The following is a 17,008-nucleotide window of genomic DNA, read 5'->3' on the forward strand; positions in this document are numbered from 1 at the left end:
ATAAGAACTTGCTGCGCGAAGCATCATTCATGAACAGGGAGAGACTCTGACATTTGGAGGTCAGATCCGTGTTCCCCAGTGCCAATCCCAGGCTTGACGCTGACCCTTGGCTGAGGTGGTTTCGACGACCAAACTTCGGTCTCACAGAGAAATTAATAAATCTTTGCTAAATTTTCTTCTGAATTTGGCTATCGATTTGATAATTTATAACAGGATGGAACAGCACAGACTGCTGAAAAGATTCCAACTGGTCTCAGGGCCCAGAAAAAGCCTAAACCGTTTAACTTGGTATTTGGTTGTCCATGTCTGTATAAAAGAATGCTCTAAAATGTCAGCTTTCAAGAAAATGTCCTAGATTGATGTTTCCTGGGCTGGTGAGAGTGTTTTAAAACCTAGCCTTCTCCTGACCTCTCTGCTGTTGCAGTTCCATGGACAGAGGCTGTTGTCTCTTACCCCGCTCCCGTGGGCAGGCTGGTGTTCATCCATCTACAGGACAGCAGGGCCCCATCCCACGTCACTGAGACCTGGGAAGGCAAAATCCATCACTCCAAATGTCCCCCCTTGCTCCTTCTTGCCAGACGTTTGACCCTGGCACTGGGGTTTGCTGCTGGTTGCTGCAGGAAAAGGGAAAACCCTGTGACATTTTGGGGCAGATGGAACCAAGGAAATCCCTGTGACACTGTGGGGCCTGATGGAACCAAGGGTCCTTTGTGACACAGAGGTGCCACGTGGAGCCAAACATCCACTGTGACAGTTTGAGATCTCATGGAACTCATTGTTCGTTGCAACAATGCGGATCCAAGGAGACCATGGTGTTGCTCATTGTTTATGCAAAGCTTTTGCATTAATCGTGGAATCATGGAGCCCATTGTCATGCAGCAGGGCCCCGTGGAACCAAGGGGCCATGGTGACACTTGGAACTCAGGATACCACTGTTGAGTACAGAACCTCATGGAACCAAAAGTCCATTGCCACAGAGCAAGGCCTCATGGAACCATGGAGTGCAAAGGCCTAGAACATTTCCTGCACAGCTCTGCCTTGGGTAAGGGAAATATTATTGTGGCAGCTTGGTCTTGGCACACACTTGAGCAGCGTGTCTGTTTTCAGTGGGGAAAATCAGGAGTTTTCGACTGCTTCAAAAAATACAAAAAGGGAAAGCCCTTCTCAGGCTGAGTGCAGCCAGCTCTCCAAGCACAGCAGGGCCCAGGGGAGTGAGGACAGACAGGATGGGGCTGGGCAATGTGGAGCAAGGTTGGCCACACTGGGTCAAAGCTCCAGGCACAGCTTCTGTGAGCAGGCCAGAGCTGCTGAGGAGAGACCCTGGATCAATATCAATCACAGAATGCTGCAATTGTCTCTGCTCCAAAGAGAGCAGTAATGAAATACACCCTTTAAAGTAGGAGTGCATTTTTTTAGAAGCTCTTTGATATATTTCTCCATAACTGGAGTAGGAAACCTAGAAACCTAGGAGAGCCAAGGACACTGTGGCAGCTTCAGGCCCAAGAAGTGCAAACAGTGAATTGAGCAGAGCAGACTGGGAGGATGGGACTTCACAACCTGAAGCTGTAATTGCATAATTAACCGGAATATGGAAATGGACCAAAACTTATAAAAGTGTGAAAATGTGTGACCCATTGTCCATCTTGGGTGTACCTTCAGCTGGGCTCTGGTACTGCCCCAGGAGTATCCTTTGAAGGCCTATTAATAAATCCCTACTTTATTCCTGTAACACTACCCAGCCTCTGCTCCAGGCAGCCTCTCAAGGCATCAAGGCCTGGCTGGCTGGGACACCTGGGGGTCACCGGACAGGTCCAGCTGCCCCTGGCATGTCGAGGGCTGCTGCTCATCAGCCCCTGGAGCACTGGGGCTCTGGGCTCTGCTTCCTGTGGACAGTACTGTCCTTCTTCTCCAGGTGTCCATGGCAAAAATCAGGATTCCTCCTCCAAATTTCCATATATGCAAGGATTGTTCCCAGATGAAATCTGCCAGGACAGATAGATGTGGCTGGCTTGGCCACCCAGGGGCCACCTCTCATCTGCCTTTGAAACACTGGGATCATGTGCTTTTCTTTCTTTAGGGAAAAAAGCATCTTTTACATCCAGGCACCCATGGCCAAAGTTGGGAATCCACCTCCAGAATTCCCTATATCCAAGGATTTCTCCCAGACAAAAGCTTCCAGGAGAGACAGGTCTGGCTGGCCTTGGTTTCCTGAGGGCTGGTTCTCATCTGCCTTTGAAACACTAGGGCTTTGTGCTTTCCTTCCTAATGAAAAGAACTCTTCTTCCTGGCCAGATTCCAACAGCCAAAACTGAGATTCCACCTCCAAAATTCCCTACATCCAAGGATTTCTCCGAGATGAAAGGTGCCAAGAGAGAAAGGTCTGGCTGGCTAGGCCTATGGTGGCCACCTTTCATCTTCTTCCAAAATACTTGGACTTGGTGGGTTTTTTTCCTATAGAAAGACCATCCATTTCAACCAGGTGCCCACAGTGGAAACTGGGACTCCACCTCCAAAACTCCGTCCATCCAAGGACTGTTCCCAAGTGAAAGCTGCCAGGACAGACAGGTCTGGCTATCCCTTGGCCTCTTGGGAGCTGCCTCTCACCTGCTTTTGAAACACTGGGGCTTGGTGCTTTCCTTCCAATGGAAAGGAACTGTCATTCTTGTCATGGTGTCCATGTCCAAAATTGAGATTCAGCCCCACAAGATTCTGTATATACAAGGATTCCTCTGTGACAAAAGCTGCCAGGACAAACAGGTGGGTCTGGCCTGCGGCTCAGATAGCCTCTGCTTCTGCCCCTAAAACAATGGCTTTCCATTATTTCCTTCCCATGAAAAAGAATCATCCTTCTTGTCCAGTTGTCCATGTCCAAAGATGGGATCCTACCTCTAAAATTCTGTATATCCGGGGATTGCTCCCAGAAAAAGTCTGCCAACACAATCAAGTCGGGCTGGCCTTGGCCTTTGGTGACTGCCTCTCATCTGCCCCTGCAACACTGGGACTCAGTTGCTTGCTTCCTTCCCGTGGAGACCATTGTGCCACTGTGGGAATTCATGGAACCAAAGGGCCATTGTGATCCTGCAGGGCACCATGGATCCATGGAGAGCATTGTGGAATTGCAAGGCCCCATGGAATCATGGAGACCATTGTGAAACTGTGGGGCCCCACGGAACCAAAGGGCCTCTGTGACCCTGCGGGGCCTCATGGAAGCACAGGGCTTTTGTGACACTGCAGAAGCAAGGAGAACATTGTGACACTGCAGGGCCTTGTGGAACCAAGGGGAGATGGAACAGGTCTGGCTGGTTTGGCCTCCCAGGGGCCACTTGACAGGTCCAGCTGATCTTGAAATGTTGAGGGCTGCCTCTCACCACCTCCTGAATCACTGAGGCTCCATGCTTTCCTTCCTATGGAAAGAACTGTCTCTCTTTTCAGACACCCATGGACAAAATTGGTAGTCCGCCCTGAAAAATTTCCTGTAGGCAAGGCAAAGGTACCCAGAAAAAAACCTGCCCACTCTGCCTGGCATTGGCCTCTAGTGATCACATCTCATCTACCTGAGAAGCAACAGGTCTCTGTGCCTTCCTTCCTATGGAAAAATCTGGCCATGTCCAGGGGTCATGGCAAAAACTGGAATTTGGCTGACAAAATTCCATCTATCCCAGGATTGCTCCCAGACATAATCTTGCCATTGACAGACAACTCAGCCTGGCCTTGGGCACTTGTGATATATTCTAACACTATGAGCAGAATGTTTTCATCTGAAAGCACCTTGGAGAGCTCAAAGATCTCCCAGGCTGGGGTTTGCAGGCCTAGAGAAGATAACCCATATATGGAGGCTGCTGTGCCTGGTCTGTGTTGTGAGGAGACTGAGGAACAAACAGGAGAGGACTGGCAGGGCTTAAAAGTGGGAGTCAGAAATGGTGGAGCTTTTCTCCATAGTGGGAAAGAGCCAGATAGAGAAATTATACCACAAATGCAGCTGGGGAGGCCCAGACAGAACACGAAGTGAAAGGAATTTTCCTCCCAGGGAAGGGCTATGGTGCAGAACATCTCCCAGAAGGAGTCTGGGTCGGCCCAATGCTCTGTGTGAGCAGGCAGAGGCAGGCAGGAGGCAGAGCTGTCAGCAAAGGAAGGGCCAGCCAGGTGGGGCAGCCGAGGGATGCCGACAGCCTGCAGGGACAGAGGCGCAGGGCAGGGACACCGTGGGACAGCCTGGGCTGCACAGGGCACAGGGATGGGCAGCAGCTGCAAGACAGCCCTGCCAGAGCCAACTTGGGCAGCACTTTGGCCATGGCTGCTGGGCCTGGGCCTGAGGCAGGAGCAGGAGACAAGTGACCCTTGCAGGGCTGGGGCCTCATTGCCTCCTTGTCCCTGCTCAGCAGCCTGGCAGGGGCCGCCCCATGCTCCTGCCCTTGGCATTGCACATCCCCACATGCCAGTGCCCATCCCAGCAAGAGACCTGTGCAAGGAGGGAGGGAAATGATCTGCCTGGCCAGGGGCCGGGGCTCAGGCCTTGGCCCTTGGCATTCCTCAAACACATCCAGCTTTGCTCTGCACCAGAGACACATTGGCCTTGTTTGTCCCCAGCTGTCACCACTGCCTCCAGTGTTCTGCTCTAACTGGAGCCTGAGGACACTTTCTCAGTCGTCTCCCTCAGTGGAACCCATTAAAACTTCAGGAAAGTTCAGAGTTTCAATTTAATTTTGAGTTGTTGGGAAGTTTTCTGAACACCCTCTAAGGGACTGAGTGTGATGTGAACAACACCAAATCCCCAAGAGTCTCATTAAAGTCCTTGTGCTGTGTCTGTGCTGCTGAGCTTTAAAGGAACAGCTCTTCCCAGGACCAGCTCCTCTCCCAGCCCAGCAGGGCTGAGGGCTCTGCCTGCAGGCACTGAGGGGACAGGAGCCAGGCAGAGACAGGCTGAAGGCAATCAGGATTGGGAAGACATTGAGCTGAGACTTCACTTGGGGAAAGATCTTCACAGCCCTGTGCATGGTGAGTGTGTGGGTGCAGGGCAATGTCCCCTGTGCTCCAGGAGGACCTCCTGAAGCCAGCACACCCCACAGCCTGGGGGATGTGTCAGGAGGACTCTCCCAGTTTCTCTGTGACACAGGAGCAGGAGGAGGAGGAGGATGTGCTGCAGAGCAGGGCTGCCCTGGGCACTGTCAGAGGGACAGGGCAGGACGGCTCCTGCTGCCAGGGACGGCTGCAGGGGCTGAAGCTGGGGCTGCAGCCAGAGCTGCCCAGGGCTGTCCTGCAGAGCAGCTCCTGCAGCCCTCAAGGCTCTTGGCCAGCCTAGGGCATGTGCCACCTGCCAGGGGCAGCTCTCAGCCTGCCTGGCAGCTCCCCATGGACACTGCAGGGGAGAAGTTGGAGGTGGAACAAGCCACCCCCATCAGGGCAGATTCCTCCTGCTCTGGAGATGGTGCTGCATGGCCAGGGCTGCTCTCAGCTTTCTCCTCAAGGGAATGGAAAGGGGCTGTCAGCTTTGTTGGTGTCACTGAGACTCCTGCACTGTCAGCCTGGGCATCAGCAGATGGGCCTCAGATCTCCCTCAGAAAGTGCCTCCTCAGCCTCCTCTCCCAACAGACAGCAGCAGCAGCACCTTGGCTTGCAGCATCTCTGTTTGTCTGGCCTGCCCTTAAGGCCCTGTTGCCAGGGAGATGCCCCTGGGTAGTGCCCTGTGCTGGGAGGGGTCTGCAGGGCAGAGCTGAGCCCCCAGGGCTGGGCTGGGCTCTGGCAGCACTGGCAGGGACAAGGCTTGGATAGAGAGAAACAGCTCCCAGTAGGCACAAGTCCAGGCAGCAGAGAGCCAGGCCAACCTTTTGTATCCCTTCCTGTCCAGCTGCACAGGGAAAGACAGAAGGGTTTAGAGAAAATTATTTATTAAATGGAGAGTTCAAAAAGTCCACTTTATTTTTCAAGACATTTTTGAGTGCAGGCACACTAAAACAGAGGAATTGTAATGATCAAAGGACTCCTGTGTGAGGTCTAGCACTGTCTGCACTGGGGCACAGAGAGTGCTGTTTTCTTGGGGTCTCCTTAGTTTTCATCCTGAGAGCAATGATAAAGATGAGGCAGGAACTCAGCAGCACAAACTCAAAATCAAAAAATATTTAGCAAAATTCCCTCACAGGAAGAGAAGTGATTTTGCACTGATTCCAAATAAAATACATAGGACTGACTCAAAGAAATCCATTGCATTTCTCTATGTCTTCTTTCAACAGTCTACCATGACCATAGTGAAGGAATGTCCAACAGCAGCTCCATCAGGCACTTCCTCCTGCTGGCATTGGCAGACACGCGGCAGCTGCAGCTCCTGCACTTCTGCCTCTTGCTGGGCATCTCCCTGGCTGCCCTCCTGGGCAACGGCCTCATCATCAGCGCCGTAGCCTGCGGCCACCACCTGCACACGCCCATGTTCTTCTTCCTGCTCAACCTGGCCCTCAGCGACCTGGGCTCCATCTGCACCACTGTCCCCAAAGCCATGCACAATTCTCTCTGGCACACCAGGGACATCTCCTACTCAGGATGTGCTGCACAGCTATTTCTAGTTTTCTTCTTTATCACAGCAGATTTTTCCCTCCTGACCATCATGTGCTACCACCGCTACGTGTCCATCTGCAAACCCCTGCACTACGGGACCCTCCTGGGCAGCAGAGCTTGTGCCCGCATGGCAGCAGCTGCCTGGGCCAGTGGCTTTCTCAATGCGCTACTGCAAACAGCCAATACATTTTCCCTGCCCCTGTGCCATGGCAATGCCCTGGGCCAATTTTTCTGTGAGGTGCCCCAGATCCTCAAGCTCTCCTGCTCACACTCCACATTCAGAAAAATTTGGATTTCATTGTTTGTTACCTGTTTAGCTTTTGGTTGTTTTGTGTTCATAGTTTTCTCCTATGTGCAGATCTTCAGGGCTGTGCTGAGGATCCCCTCTGAGCAAGGACGGCACAAAGCCTTTTCCACCTGCCTCCCTCACCTGACCGTGGTCTCCCTGTTCCTCAGCACTGGCTTTTTTGCCTACCTGAAGCCCTCCTCCATATCCTTCCCATCTCTGGATCTGTCCCTGTCAGTTCTGTACTCGGTGGTTCCTCCAGCCCTGAACCCTCTCATCTACAGCCTGAGGAACCAGGAGCTCAAGGCTGCAGTGTGGAAACTGATGACTGGATGGTTTCAGAAGCTTTCAACTGCTGGCCAGTTTCTGCCAATCACTTGTAATAAAAGTAATCTTCAATACATCTTCTTAGTTTCATTTTGGAGTACCTTTATCTTTATTTTATATTTTAAATATTTTCTACAAAGTGATGTCATTGTTTTTGCCAACTTGGTGTTGCCAGTGCTGCTGCCGTGGCCCATCCCCGCTGCCCTGGTGGCCCCGGTGTTGGTGCAGGGCCTGAGTGCTCTCGGGGCCGGGCACATCCCTGGGGTGGCAGTGCCGGGGCTGCAGCAGGGACAGACCATGGGCACTGCTGGGGCAGGGCTGACACCTCAGCCCAGGGCCTGGGGGCTCCAGGCTCCTTGCCCAGGCTCTCTAACAACAAGCCCAGGCCAATGCTCAGCCCAGAAAAGCCCCGTGAGCATCCCCAGGCTGGTCGTGGGCAGGCTGGGGGCAAACAGCATGGCTGGGGCTCTGCAAGGGCCCTGGGGCAGATGGGAAGGAGCAGCAGAGCAGGGGCTGATCCATCCCCAGTGCGCTGCACAGCCCAGGGCAGCGTCCCAGAGCGTCCTCATGGAGCTGCCAACAACATCCCCCCTCTGCAGCCCTGGCCTCTCCCCCAGCTCACACAGGTGCCCCATCCTTGCAGGCACAGACACGGCAGCACTGGCTCAGCAGCCCCTGTTTGCATTGCACAGAGCAGGGGGAGCACCCCCATGCTGTTGGTGTGGGGACATGAACCTGAGGGAGCACAAATGCCATCAGCCCCTGGGGCCAGCAAGGGCTGGGGGACACCAGGGAAACCACTCAGCTTTGTCCTGGCCTCTGCAGTCAGCCAGAAAGTTTGTTCCCATGAGCTGGGAGTTTCCTGTCCCACTGCAGATGCTGTTGCTCAGAGCCGGGGCTGCCTGGCAGCCACCCCCAAACTGCCCTGAGCATTTACTTGGCTTCACCTTTGTTTTCTTTCTGGTATGTTTGCCCAATTATCCCATCTTAAAAAGGCCAAACAATAATAAAAGTAGTAACAATTTTAATTAAATAGTTTAGAAAATATATAAACAAGGGATAATTTGATTCAAATAATAGCGCATAAGCAAAAACAACCGTGGGGTACGGAGGGCAGGGTTCATTGACCCTTGCCACTTCACATACAAGATTGCCAAGTGAAAATCACCCCTTATATGCCATGTGTCAATGCCATCTCCTCCTGTTTTCGGTTCGTCACTGTTCTGTCTCCACCTTCGTTACCACCCTTACCACGCATGCGCCACCACTCGGTTTGGTGGTCACACAAGTCTTTGGGGGTCGTCACTGATGAAGGCCCTGTAGTCTTCTTTGTTGTCCTTTAATTCACCTTTGGGTTACACATGCGCACCAAGCCAGTACATTGTAAGCCAAGACTAACGTATCACTACATCTACAGATGAAGGCAATAAATCCCTTATGATTAGCATTTTCTTGTTACCCAAGCAGGTTCTTGGTCATTTTTAGCAACTGTATCTTCAGCTTCTTTCCTGTGGTCCTTGAGAACATCTGCTGGGAATGGGATGGTGGGTGGAGACCCTCCTTTCCCTCTCTTCTTTGGCAATACAGCTTTTAACTATTAACTATTTTATTATTCTCAAATATGAATTACTGTACCAATATTGATTACTGTTTCAATTTTTATCAGCACGAATCATACCTATTTATCTCAAATCCCCCATTTCTCTTTTTGATCATTATGATTTGTGCTGTATTTAAAAAGCTGTACCTTGATATCTTTTATATTTTTCAAAATTTTGGTTTTCTCGTTGTCTCTTTTCAGCTTCAAACTTTTCCAGCATTTCTATTACTGCTTCTAGTCTTTCACACAGTCTTTCAAGTTTAGTTAGCATTTTTTGGTCTATTTAAATCTTTTTAGGTCCTTGTTCTTTAACAGGGGTTGATTTAGCTTTTAATACCATTATAGATCTTGGTTTTCCTTTTTCTGCTGATTCTGAATCTAGAGACATTGTTGCAATCTGCATCCCCTGAATCACTGAATGAATTAGCTTAATAAAACACAAAATCATACAAGGCAGAAACAGAAGTCCCAGAATTGAGCATAACAACATGAACTCTAACTTTTTCCTTGAAACACTTTCAAAGCGGTTACCCCGCAAATCTGCTTTCAAGATTGAATTCCACTTTTGTACTGGCACATGAGGCACTCTTTTCATTTCCTCTGCATGTTCTGTGATAGCTTCTCTATAATCAGCAATTTCTAAACAGCACTCAAATTCATTAAATCTCCCACAAATTCCTCCTTCTTCTGCTAACAGATAGTCTAAGGCGATCCTGTTTTGGTACACAAACGCCCACATTTGTGTATATTGCCTGGCCAACATTTTTAAGGCATCAGAGGTATGATTTGACACCACCTCTACTACTGCTTGGAGCCTTATTAATCTATTCAACAGGTAAATTGGGGTCTTATATCCCCATGACCCATCCTGAGCCCATATTGCTGGGTCATAATTTGCTATAATTTGTTTTGCAAGCCATTCGTCCTCCTCCCATTTTTGATTCCCTCCTGCTGTTGGAAAATTTAAATTAAAATCTCTTTTATTCTACTGCAGGGTTTCATACAGTGGAGTTCCTAGCACATTGCTCCTAGACCTCAGTAGAACAAAGAAGGAGGGTTGTATTCTCCCCAAAATACAGGTTCCTCCCCATTTTTGAGGTAACTCACTGTATGCTCGTTGCCCACAAATCCAATATATCCCATCTGAGGCTTTCCATTTCTTATCAGTTTTCTCCAGTTGTTCCCAATCAGACCTCAGGCTGTCGATGGATTGGTAGGGGTTACCTCCAGGACTTTTGTACCAGCATAAATTAATCTGTTCTCATCCCATTCACAATTTATTTCTTTTATTGGTCCCCAGTATCCAGCGGGGTTTTCTGGTCGCCAAATTTTTAAACGAGTATCCATATTAATCACCAGTGTGGATTTACAAGGAGTATGCCCTACTATTTTATTAAATTTCTTTCCTTCTCGAGTTATACAAATGATTCCAATTACTTGATGGCTTAAAATCCATCCTTCAGGTCTCTTCAATGTTCCAGAAATTTGCGTGTGGTTCCACTTTAAAAATTGCTCTGGAGCTAAGCTCTCACCTTTCCATGGCCATCTTTCAGCCATTTTTAGACCTCCACAAATCCAACATTTGGATAATTCCAATTCCGTAGCAATCTCTTGCATCAGTCTCACAAACAGATTCTTATTTGAGGCTGGCAAATCCCAATCTTTGTAATACTGTTTTAGCTGTTTATACAATTCAGCCAATTCTGTTGACTCTTTTTTCCTGTTCTTTCCTCTATTCCCCTTTGTTTCTTTTTCTTCTTTTATTTTCTCTTTCCATTTTTCTTTTAGTGCCCGATTTCCCAGGCCAATACTTGGATCCTTTCCATTATCATCTCTTTCAAAACAAACAAATCTTTCATATTGAGGGCAAATTTGATCACCATGGGGATAAGGAGCTCGCCCATTATATCCCAAATTTTTCTCTACCCAATACATCTTTCCTTCCTTAATACAAACATCTATAACAGATTGTAGCAGACAGATCTACCATACAGGTGTGTTGCAAACACAGACTCCATCTTGTCCTTAATCCACACAGAGTGATTGCAATAGTCACAAATGTTGAAATTGCTGGGACTTGGTTTTTGCTTTGTTTGCTTTTTCATTGTCCAGTGTGGCTCTCTGGCTTTGGCCAACTGTCCAGGGTACCAGAATGATCACAGTGAAAATAATCCTTAGGAAATCAACCTTTCTACCTTTCTCAAGGCCCCTTGGCTTGCAACCAAGGGCTGAGATACCAGTCTTCTCAGTAGCAAAGGTAATACCCCGGGATCTAGTCACCGGTGCTTTTAGTTTCCTTGGTATCCATAGCCCCACAGAGTTTGCTTGTCTCCTTTTAAATTCCATTTCCCAGTTTTAGCTGGTTAAAAAGAAATAGTTAAAACTAAAATTAATTTAAATGAAAAGAACAGGGAAAAAGATTAAGCCGGAATACCATAAACCTGTGTTTTCCAAAATTTTAGGGATGTGTCAACCACAATAAGATTTTTCTAATTATCTTTCTGCTTCCAGGGCAGGGAGTTTATTAAATCGCCGTCTCCAATAGGCAAACTTGCAGCACCAATATGCCACTGCAATGTGCCTATTATGTGGTATATAAACTTATTTTCTAATACAACTATCAATTTTGAGACACTCATCTATAATATTATGAGTTACTCCATCTCTTATTTGTGCGATAGCCAATATAGCAAAAACCAATTGATCTAAGTTCCCTATTAATCCAATCGCTGCTGGAAGGGTCCCAGTCTCAAAGGTATCCAAAAAAATCACTAGCAATGTGTTCTATAATTAGCTGACTAAATACATAACCATAGCAAAGCAAGCAAATCAATTGTCTCTCCTTCTCTTCTCTCTTAGTTACTTTCCACCATGAGTTAAAGCAAAGTGTGCAAACAATACATATCCGTGGATGACACCCTAAACCATGTTTACCACACTCTCAACATTTTACTTGTCTCTGAGCTCTTTTAACAACAGGTGTTACCAATCTCAGTTTCTGGAATTGCAGTTCTGTAATCAATTCTAATACTGTTGCTGGTGGGTGATCCTGGAGGAGATCTTAGATCTTTTTAGGCTGTTCTCACCGATTCAGAAAGTCTTTTATTCTTTTTCCACCGGTGTTCTTCTGCCTCTGAGCTCAAGGGAATTGTGGTCCGCAGCCACTCCAGGATGCTTAGTTCCTTCTTAATAAATCAGGGTTAATATAAATCATGTTCCAACAATATTTTAGCTACTGTTTGAACTGTAGCCCAAGCTGCTGGAAATGCTTTAACCCACTGAGTTAACTGATCTATTATAACTAACAAATATTTCTACCGACCCACTTTAAGCAATTCTATAAAATCAACCTGGATCTTTTCAAATAGTCTGTAGGCTGTTTTGCATCCTCCAAAGGGAGGGCTTCTTAACACCTTCTTATTTACCTTTTAACAGGCAAGACACCCCTGGGTAATTTGCTTTCCAATTTCGAACATCCTTGTACACCCATAAAATTTTAAAAAGTGATCACAAAAGGCCCTTTTTTCCCAGTGTGTCTGCCTATGCAAGTTATCTAAAATCTAATGTGCCACTGGTTTTTGGCATCATAATCCTGCCATCAGGAAAAACTCACTTTCCCTCCTTAAATATTGCTCTTAATTTTCTTATAGCTGCCAATTCTGCTAGCGGAAGGGAAAGTGTCTCCTGCTGAATTTCTATTTTTTTTTTTTTTTTTTATAATGTCATGATTCTAGTATCTCCCTTTTTTAAGGTCGCTTTTTTTGCTTCTTCATCAGCCAAATTATTTCTCTGACTCTAATATCCCTCCCTCTCTGTTGTTCCTTTACATGAACTACTGCTATTTTCTTTGAGCCTTTTAAAGCTTCAAGTATCTGAATTATCAATCCCCCGTGTATTAACCCTTTCATTTCAGTGTTTATAAGTCCCCTCCTTTTCTTCCAAATTTTTCTAAAAACATGTACTACAATAAAAGCATAGTTGGAGTCTGTATAAATAGTCCCTTCTTGCCTTTTTACTATTAATAATGTACGGAATAATGCATAAAATTCACAGGCTTGTGCTGACCAGGAGGGACTAAGGGGATCAGACTCCTTTACCCTAAACTTTTTCCACTTCACCTGAATGCCAACCCGTGTCATTAATTTCTAAATTATCTTCTTCAGTTAAAGAATAAATTTTAAGTTTTCCTTCACAGGGTTTTATCTGTAAATTTAAGGCTATTATTAGATCTCTGCCTAACATATTATTCTCGGCCTCTGGTATCAACAATAAATCATTTACTCCAAATTTGTCATCTATTTCAATTTGCACTCCTTTTGTTACAGGAACAGGGAAAGCCTCTCCTGTAATTCCGATTACTGAAACTCGCTCACTACTTATCTCACATCCCTGGGGTAATTTTGTCACTGTCGACCGAGAAACTCCTGTATTGACTAAAAATATGACTTCTTCACTCTGAGGACCTACTCTTAGCTTTATTATCAAGGCCTCTTCTGGGTGTAATTCGGTCCTCTTCATTAAACAAAGCTCTTGCCCTCTCTGATTCTCCTGAGAAGTTTTCTCATCTTGCTGTTTCTTTCTGCAATTTTTTGCAGGTGCCCCTTTTTACGGCAATAAAAACAGGTGGGTCCCGCACCCTTCAAAGTGGGGCAAGAATTTTTTAAGTGTCTCTTCGTGTGGCGGGAAAAATGCACAGATCTTTTGTTCTTAAAAATAGATCCTGACATTCACTGCTTGTTTTTCCCTGCAGATTTTTTTGTATTCAAAGTTGCCTGCATTTCTTGAACTGCTGCCACCAAAATTCTGGCATCTGCTTTCTGGTTTTTTTTTCATTTTTCTTTATAAACACCCTTTGTGCTTCTTTCAGTAACTCTTGCAGTCCCCTATCCTGCCAATCTTCTAATTTTTCTAGCTTTTTCCTAATGTTACTGCAAGATCCGGTCACAAACTGAATTTTTAACAAAACCTGCCCTACTGCAGTATTAATATCTATACCTAAATATAATTGCAAGTCTCTTTTTAATCTTTTTAACCATTCTGCCGGTGACTCATATTTTTTCTGATGCTCACTCAAAACTTTTCCTATATTATGTCCTTTAGGCACTGCCCTCTGAATGTCTTGATTTTCTTCCCTTCGGGATTCCCATTCATCCCAAAACCGCATTATCATCCCCAGTGGGCTGTCCTGAGGAACGCTCCCCCCCTGAGAACTCCCATCACAGTTCCCAGATACCTCAAACCACTGCGAATTTTTCACACAATCCGCAGCCCCTGGGTCAAGGAACTTACTCTTTCCCTGACCCATTTCTGGCGGCAACAAACTAAGAAATCCCCGGTACCAGGAGAGTCTTAGTTTCCCACACTCACCCCGTGGCTCAACTCCTCACTTACTACTCTGTCACACTGCCTTTTCAATCTACCTGTTCCACTCCTACGTCTCCCTCTGCAATCTACTTGTTCCACTCCTCTCTCTCCCTCTTAATCTATTAGCCACATCCTCTCACCATTTAATCACATACTAAATTGTCTGCTACCAATCCCTCCAAGGAAATTGAACCTATTCATTCACTCTCTCAGTCTCCCTACTGAGTCAATCCCTCCTGCCCAAGGACCTTCCCACAGGTGCCTGGACCAGGGACCCCCTCCTTGCCCCTGGGTCAAACCCTCCCGGGGTCCCCACTCATTCACTTTTCTTTCGCTTCCCTCCTTTTCCGGCCGGTCTCCTTGTGGAGAACGCAAAAACGCGGTACTGGGAGGTCCCAATCACTACGGGGGTCCAGGACTGCCCAGCCCCCGTCTCAGACACTCCACACACACTCACACACACATACAGCCGCCCCCCGACCCAAAACCCCGTGATACTCAGCCTCCTTTTCTCACGAGGGTCTTTGTGCACAAAGCAGTTTTCTATGGGTACTCTCTCTCCTACAAGCCGGCACTCTGATGGGAGCCTCTCCTGTGCGCTTCCAATAACTAATTTGCTTATGCGTTATTGTAATAAAGACTCTCTTTTCCCAAGGGAGAGTGGTCTAGCCTTGGGACCACTTAAAAGTCTGGTGGGGAGATCCTTCCCAGAAGCTATCCACCTCCCCGGAGTTAAAAGAGTTCCCGGGTATCGGCACCAAAATTATTATCCTTGCCCAATTATCCCATCCAAAAAAACCCAAACAATATTTAAGGTAGCAACAATTTTAATTGAATAGTTTAGAAAATATATAAATAAGGGATAATTTGGTTCAAATAATAGCGCATAAGCAAAAACAACCGCGGGGTACGGAGGGCAGGGTTCTTGACCCTTGCCACTTCACGTACAAGCTTGCCAAGTGAAAGTCACACCTTATATGCCATGTGTCAATGCCATCTCCTCCTATTTTCGGTTCGTCACTTCTCTGTCTCCGCCTTCATTACCACCTTTACCACGCATGCGCCACCACTCGGTTTGGTGGTCGCACAAGTCTTTGGGGGTCGTCACTGATGAAGGCCCTGTAGTCTTCTTCGTTGTCCTTTAATTCACCTTTGGGTTACACATGCGCACCAAGCCAGTACAATGTAAGCCAAGACTAATGTATCACTGCATCTACATATCAAAGCAATAAGTCCCTTATAATTAGCATTTTCTTGGACCCAACCAGGTTCTTGGTCATTTTTAGCAACTGTATCTTCAGCTTCTTCCCTGTGGTCCTTGAGAACATCTGCTGGGAAGGGGGGGTGGGTGGAGCCCCTCCTATCCATTTCTTCTTTGGCATTACACCTTTTAACTATTAACTGTTTTATTATTCTCAAATATTAATTAATGTATCAATATTGATTACTGTTTCAATTTTTTATCAGCACAAATCATACCTATTTAGCACAATGCCAAAATTCTTTTCCAACAATGGGTGTTTTCTTGTTCTTGTCAACCCCTCCTTCATCTTGTAAATCAATAGTCTTGCTCCCTCAAAGTCTGGTTCTTCTCGATAAGGAGGCAATATTTCTTTTCTCAGAGTTTTGGTGTCTTGTTACTGTTATCTCTCCTTGAGCTATTTAGAAAATGTATCTTACAGCACAGAGTTTCTGTAGCCTAAAACTATATTCACCACACTACTTTAAAAGCTTAGGATAGCACTACAAAAAAGGATTAATACAACATAACTTTCCAACATAACACATATAGTATTAATTTTAATATTTGCGAAAAGCCAATCATATAATATGCATTTTTCACACCTTCTCTGCTCCTTCTTCTTCTCAAAATATATTGTAAACCTGACTAAAAAAACTAGTTAGAGCCACGGTCAGTGCCTTATTCTGAAAACTCACAGCTGACTAACAGGTTTAGTGCCTTACAGAGCAGGTTTGAGGCCCTGGAACTGGAGGGACAGACAAGTGATGAAGTGGGCAAAAGTCCTTCTGCAATCGAGGGGCACCTAGGGCAAGTCAGGCAACACCATGCATGGTGACCACCTCTGTTCCAAGGGAAGGCAGGGTCCTTGCAGGCCTTCCCAAAAGCATCTCAAGGGAAGGTTTCCATCTGCCCTGCCCTGTTTGCTTGACTTCAGCTGAATCTTTCTCTCTCTGAAAGACAGGAAGCTCACGTGTGTTAGGAGAATACTGTGAGCATTGGCAGAGGTGAACGGTCAGGAATCCAGAGGCTTGTGCAACTCTCTTCCATAGAGAGTCCCTTGTTGTATATTTCCAGCAAAGCAGAGCTTAAATGGCAAGTCAGCGATTGGGGAAGCGCAGCACTGAGACAATAAATCTGTAACATGCCTTGTTTTGCGAGGGACAAGTAAGACAACAAATGTTCAAACACCAAATACTGAGAAGATGAGGAAGAAAACCTAATTTTTCTAAGTTTTTCTAATTTTTATTTTCTTCTCTGTGCCTTTTGAAGATTGCCTATATCTTATTTTCATTGTTTTCTTTTTTCCTGTCTTGAGAATGAATTTTACATTCTGGATATTTTAAGTCAGACATAAGAAAAGTCCCATATTGTTTGGCAATCATGAAAAGGTAAGTTTAGAGGAAACATCCATTGTCTTTGATAATTGGATCAGACTCAGTTTTAAATACCCTTGTATGTCCTGCTCATATGCAAAGATACTAGATTGATCTTGGAAGGGCATTAAACCAAGAACCAAGTACTTCAATACCTCGGGAGGTGGCTGCCATGGTGAGTTCCCTGAGGTGTCACAGTCCCAGCCCCGCTCCATGGCCGGTTCCCCTGAGGTGTCACAGCCCCAGCCCCGCTCCATGGCTGGTGTCCC

At 46.5% G+C, this 17,008-nt stretch overlaps 1 protein-coding gene across 1 annotated transcript; it reads left to right on the plus strand.

Annotated features, from left to right (window-relative positions):
• Window positions 1-6,418: 6,418 nt before the first annotated feature.
• Window positions 6,419-7,211, plus strand: LOC135441684 (olfactory receptor 14A16-like; the record flags this gene model as incomplete). The annotated part of the gene is made up of 1 exon (XM_064701231.1): window positions 6,419-7,211. A coding segment is annotated over one exon (793 nt), but the record flags the coding sequence as incomplete, so codon positions are not given.
• Between the last annotated feature and the right edge of the window lie 9,797 nt (window positions 7,212-17,008).

This window comes from Zonotrichia leucophrys, unplaced genomic scaffold (assembly GCF_028769735.1).
Source record: "Zonotrichia leucophrys gambelii isolate GWCS_2022_RI unplaced genomic scaffold, RI_Zleu_2.0 Scaffold_425_43725, whole genome shotgun sequence".
Taxonomy (NCBI): Eukaryota; Metazoa; Chordata; class Aves; order Passeriformes; family Passerellidae; genus Zonotrichia; species Zonotrichia leucophrys.